The 6,000-nt window shown below is 37.6% G+C and overlaps 1 protein-coding gene and 1 non-coding gene across 8 annotated transcripts in view; one reads left to right on the top strand and one right to left on the bottom strand.

The window, feature by feature from the left end:
- gria2b (glutamate receptor, ionotropic, AMPA 2b) overlaps positions 1–3,612 on the top strand; it is a 63,853-nt gene extending 60,241 nt beyond the window's left edge. Inside the window, exons 14-17 of one of the 7 annotated variants that reach the window (XM_007899209.2) lie at positions 329–469; positions 797–911; positions 2,152–2,286; positions 2,774–3,612. In XM_007899209.2, coding sequence (XP_007897400.1) covers positions 329–469; positions 797–911; positions 2,152–2,286; positions 2,774–2,938 — 556 coding nt within the window. In that variant the 3' untranslated portion in view covers positions 2,939–3,612. Of the gene's footprint in view, positions 1–328; positions 470–796; positions 912–2,151; positions 2,497–2,773 lie in introns of those variants that run through there. The other 6 variants (XR_006085274.1, XM_007899202.2, XM_007899203.2 and 3 more) reach the window with 6 other exon arrangements.
- A 1,841-nt stretch (positions 3,613–5,453) lies between these two features.
- trnav-cac lies at positions 5,454–5,526 on the bottom strand. The gene has a single exon. It is a non-coding gene; the product is annotated as a tRNA-Val (tRNA).
- Positions 5,527–6,000: the final 474 nt, after the last annotated feature.

Here is a 6,000-nt window from a genome sequence, read left to right on the forward strand (position 1 = left end):
CTACTTTTTTGCTGTCTCTTTTTAGTGGAGTCACATTCAAGACACTCTCTTATTTATTTGTTGTGAATGTGAGTACAGTGATGTAGATGATATAGCTCCCCATTTTTGCACTCTTTCCTTCATTTTTTGTTTAAGCTCTGCCACCTTCCAACGAATGCATAGAACATTAGCAACACATGGGTTTTGCTCAAATTGTTTTAATATTGTGGCCAGTTCTTGTGTTTCATTGTGACATGCCTGCCACAGCAGCAAAATTTCTAAACAAAAAGGGAAAAAAAAAAAGCAAACTCGCTCACTATTTCTTACAAGTATGTTTTATCGTTTCAAGAAATGCGGTTAACCTCGCAGTTCTAAAACTGAATGAACAAGGCCTCTTGGACAAATTGAAAAACAAATGGTGGTACGACAAAGGAGAGTGCGGCAGCGGGGGAGGTGATTCCAAGGTCAGCCCCAGTGAGAAAAGTAATGGGTAACTCAATGCAAAAACAAGTAAGCAGCAATATTGCACAGTGGTGAGCTAAAAATGCTAATTGAGGGCACAGAGACGATTTAGGACCCAAGCTTCCAGTAGTACTGGATCTGATATTTAATGCAGACAATGCAAAGGAAACTGTTGCACTTGCTGGTTACTTCAGGCGATGCGTTAATGGTCATGTGGCTTTGTAAATCTCACTGGGTTTGCATACGCCAAATGGTGCATTAATGTATATCGCCCTTGCAAACTTGAAATAGTATTTTGTAATGAATAACATAAAATAACATATATAATGTTATTTATGTTATTTTCCACGTGAAGAACACCTATAAACCTTGCAGTATTGAAACTCAGTGAGCAAGGCATCTTAGACAAGCTGAAAAACAAATGGTGGTACGATAAAGGTGAATGTGGAGCCAAAGACTCTGGAAGTAAGGTCAGTCGCTGCAGGTTTTATGTAAAAAAAACAGAACTCAACTATTTAGTGGGAATGACCCTGCTTATAACTGAATGAAAAACTACAAAAGCATGAGGTGCCTTGGTAAGATATTGTTAACTGCTTGCATAGCTGCTGAGCCCTGTTTATTTCCTGTCCATAACTAGCTGTAACAATTTTGTCGCTTTAAAATAATGTAAAGTGATGCATGAAAATACATAGGGAAAATGAATGTACTTGGAGACGATTTGTTCAACTTAAATGCATAGCCCCTTTTAAGTAAGACCAAGTTTTAGATATAATTTTTTTTCTGAGTTCTCCTTGAAATTAATAAACCTATATTCTGTTTGATGGTTATAAAGCTAAGGTAGAAGTTCCAGTTCCAAGCAGCTTCCAACACTAAATGGATGTTAACTTATATATTCACAGTTAAATTGCATGGATTGAGCACTGTTAAATTTGGACAAATGAAAGAATCAGAGAGACAGCTGTTGCTCTTAAATGCTTCTGACAATTCTATATTTTAAATTGTGTTTGCATGAAAATGTACAATTCTGGGAGCATGTTTAAAGTAAAAAAAATTGATAAATACTGTACATTGTTTTTCACTTTAGCAGGGTGTTTTTTCCTTTCAAAGTGCTGTTAAAAAGATCAAACTTCTTTTTAAAATGTGCCATAATCACGTCTTTATGTTAAAACCACCAATGTTATTTAGTGGTGCAAATCATTAATATTTTTAGCTGCTAGGCTAGGGCTTTCAAACACAATTGTTTAATTCTGCTCCAATTATTCAGAATTAAAAAAAGCATAATGTTGCTGGAAGCACAGGTAGCTTTCTGACAAGAAGTCAGAACAAACACCAAATAATTCAGAGCACGCACCAACTTACCTACTGCAATGTAACATAGCGCTAACCAAGTTCCAGACAGATGAATATGAGTCACAAGTTAAAGAATTAAGCTACATGTTATGAATCAGAATGCTGTACTATTAAATTCTATATTTATATCAAACCATTAGGCAAACTGTCCTTCATACCCATGTCTAGTCTTGCAGCTGAGTCAAAATTTGAAAATGTATCAATTACAATAGTTTGTATTGTATAGACTGTTTCCATCTCAGCTATGTGTATCAGCACTCATAAACTCAGCACTCACACTGCTTCCATTTACATCTCATTGTGAATGTTCTCTCCTTCACAGCTAGTTGTTGACAGGTGTTTTTCCTCATACAATTACAGGAGAAGACGAGCGCTTTAAGTCTGAGTAACGTGGCTGGAGTCTTCTACATTCTCGTTGGAGGACTTGGTTTGGCAATGCTGGTGGCTTTGATTGAATTCTGTTACAAGTCAAGAGCAGAGGCAAAACGAATGAAGGTGGCAAAGAATGCACAGGCTATTAACCCAACTTCCTCGCAGAATTCACAGAATTTTGCAACTTATAAGGAAGGTTACAACGTATATGGGATCGAAAGTGTTAAAATTTAGGGGGTAGGAAACCGGTCCTGTTTTAAAACTATAACTGCACGCTGTAACTTCATTGTCGCATCCATAAAGCTAATTGCTGAGGAGGCTGACCCAGGGACCGTATGTATTTGGTATTTCATTCATCTTTCTAGTATCAATGGGTATGGTAAACGTGACTTGTTGCTTTTGAATGTAGTTTGTATCAGCTTTTCAGAACATAGCTTTTTTAACCTTTTGCTTTTGTATGATTTATATCTTGGCTTTCTGGCACACACATCAGAATTTGTTTTCAATGTTGTGTTTTGTTTGTTGGTTGGTTTGTTTGTTATTCTTGAACAGATGTCTGCCAGAATATTTCAGATCATCCGATTGCAACATGTGCTTTGTTCCTTCCTAGATGACCTTCAGTGATGCCATGAGAAGCAAAGCAAGACTATCAATTACAGGAAGCACTGGAGAAAACGGACGTGTTATGACTCCAGAATTTCCCAAAGCAGTGCATGCAGTACCTTACGTGAGGCCTGGCATGGAAATGAATGTCAGTGTGACTGATCTTTCTTGATTGATAAGACTCTTTGAGTGCCTTACATGATGGTTGATGTAAGTTCATCGTTGATTGGTGAGAGGCATCCAGCGTTGTGAAGATATTTTTGCAAGAAGAATTCTTGTTATTTTGTCCAGTTCATCTGAATAATAATGGGATGCTTTGTTCACACACACACCACACAAAACAAAAAAAGAATTAAAAACCATCATTAAAATGTTGAAGATGGAGCTTGACTGACATGCACAACTCATGTGGAAGTACTGGAAACAAAACGTTTTACGAGGCATCACGCCTGTGTCTGCAGCCACCGCTGTTTAATCCTGGATTCGTATGACTTAAGCACAGTGTCCACTTGACGTCAGCTGCATTATGATGTGAAATCTTTTATAAAGAAAAAAAACAAAAGTACACTATTTTTAAGTATTTTCACTATCAAGAAATGGCTTTTAAATAACTCTGCTTCCATACTAATTGAATATTAATGAAATTAAACTGCAGGAAAGTGACAAGGCTAGAGGCATCAATTTCATGTTTTTTCTGAAAGCCAAATATGTACATGCGCAGAATAAAGGATTCAACTCTTGTAATTTAATATTGTAAGACTTTCCTGTATATCTTCTTCTTAACATTGGTGTTAATATCAAATACTTGGCAATGCTTGACATTTGAAATAAAATTTTCATATGGTTTATATGCAAAAAGTGTAATTTATTTAAACGGATCTTGGTTACCATCCTGAATCCACACATATTTTGGAAGTTGAATGGTGCCATTGGTGTATTGATAGTGAAAGAATCGCTCCTGTAACTGCAGACTGGTTTAGAATCACATTCTGAGGCTTGAAATTCCTCATGATCTTAGAACTCAAAATAGTTTAGTTTAATGAGAGTTTATTTAGGAGGAATGTCTTTACACAGAAAGGTGAGAATGTGGAACTCACTGCCAAATGCTATATTTCTGCCAGAACACACTGCCAGGAGCATCAATACATCTAAAATGAAACTTGATGCATACATGAGGAAGAAAGCAATAGAGGAAGCATAGGAGATCAGTTCAGGATGGGTGGAGCTTCATGTGGAATATAAGCACCATCACTGACTAGTTGATGTAGTCTATGTAATTGCATGGTTTTAAGGCTAAGACCATGTGAATTGTGAGCCTCAGATATTTATGTTTCCTTCTAAAATGGTAAAAATCTCATGTTATCTGTTGTGTATTTCATTTGCCTGTCAAGGTATATTTTTTGAACGGTTCTTAATACAGTGGAGTCCTGTAGCTCAGTGGTTAGAGCACTCGCTTTGCAAGCGAGAGACCTGAGTTCAATTCCAGGCAGAGGGCGAAACCTTGGGCAAGTTTCCTTACTCCACACACCTAATAATAATCCCTCCAAAAAACCCCCCAAAAATAATAAAATTGGTCATTTTCAATCTACAACTGTTTGTGGGACATTGCTGTGCGCAATTGGCTGCCGCGTTCACCCACAAATATACAGTCAATTCACTTTACAGTGTACTCTGTGAAGTGCTTTGGGACGTCCTTCCGACGTGAAAAGCGCTATATCAAATGCAAGGATTATTATTATATTATTATAATATAACTTTATGTGTTTTTTGTCTCGTTTGATAGTTGTTTATTTGGTTGTTTCTTACCTAAACCAGCTTTCTTTGTGTCACTGTGATGTGACTGGCACGGGAATCAATTATTTATGTTTGTTTCTATTCAGCTGTTTGTCTTTAGCAGTAAATTACTCAGAATCAGAGCAGGGGTAAATATACTATACATCAATTGGGGATCTACTGGTGCAAGGTTTTTAAAGTGAAGAGCTGAGCCATGTGTAAGTCCCAGGTTTGATTCACAATCAACGTATTGGTTCAACTTAGTCAGTTGATCACAAATGAGGTAACATCAGTCCATGACTGTTTGTGGGACACTGCTGTGTGCAATTAGTTGCCGTGTTTCACCCACAAAATATACAGTCAATTCGCTTTACAGTACATTCTATGAAGCATTTTGAGACATCTCGAAGACATGCTATATCAAGTGCAAGGATTATTATTTTATTAACATGTGCAAAGGCTACAATGAATCTCAGAGCCCTAGATTAGGGAGGGGAAATTCATCCAAGATTTCCTCAACTGATCACTATCCAGTGATCTGGAAGGTCTTCACATGTAAGTATGACTGAGAGTAGAATTGGCGTTTACCACAAAACACTCTGTTATTAATAATAATAATAAACCCTGCATTTGATTTAGTGCCTTATCACGCCTTGTAGACATCTCAAAGCACTTCACAGAATATACTGTAAAGTGAATTGACTATGCTTTGTGGCAAAACACGGTAGCCAATTGCACACAGCAGTGTCCCACAAACAGTCATAGATTGAGTGACCAAATTATTATTTATTTTTATTATTTTTTGGAGGATTTATTACCCCCGGAAAAGCGATCCTCCAATCAACTAACAACTGGGTTCCTATTTACTGCTAGGTAAACAGAGGCATGTGGAGTAAGGAAACATGCCTAACATTTCGCCCTGCCGGGAATCGAACCCAGGTCCTCTCGCTTGTGAGGCGAGTGCTCTAACCACTAAGCTACAGGACTCCAATAACACGACTATTATTGAACAGCCTGCTGACATGCATACATGAAGAATGGGAAAATTAAAATGATATAGTAATAACAGCGGTACACAGGTTCAGATAGCAAAAATAAGGCATTGTAGCTGGTTTTGATTAACTCATATTCTGCTATCAGCAGCAATCACTAGTCCATGATCTGAAGGGGGAGGGAGAGGTTTGGTTCACATCTGAGGCCAGTGATATCTACTGACTATTAACAGTTAATATTAATAGGTCAATATTAACTATTAATATTAACTATTAATGGGTGTTGGTGGGGGGTGGGGGGAGGGAGTGGACAACTAAAATGGTATAGTGGATAGAGCTGCAGATAACAGACCGGAAGCTCGCTGGTTTGAATCTTGGATCCATACTGAGTTTGTTGATTTCCACGGGGAGAATAAATTGGGCCTGGTTTCTCCCAGCATTAGTACTGTCTCCTCTACTGGCAGCTCCT

This window comes from Callorhinchus milii, unplaced genomic scaffold (genome assembly GCF_018977255.1).
Source record: "Callorhinchus milii isolate IMCB2004 unplaced genomic scaffold, IMCB_Cmil_1.0 Scaffold1, whole genome shotgun sequence".
In the NCBI taxonomy this organism is placed as follows: Eukaryota; Metazoa; Chordata; class Chondrichthyes; order Chimaeriformes; family Callorhinchidae; genus Callorhinchus; species Callorhinchus milii.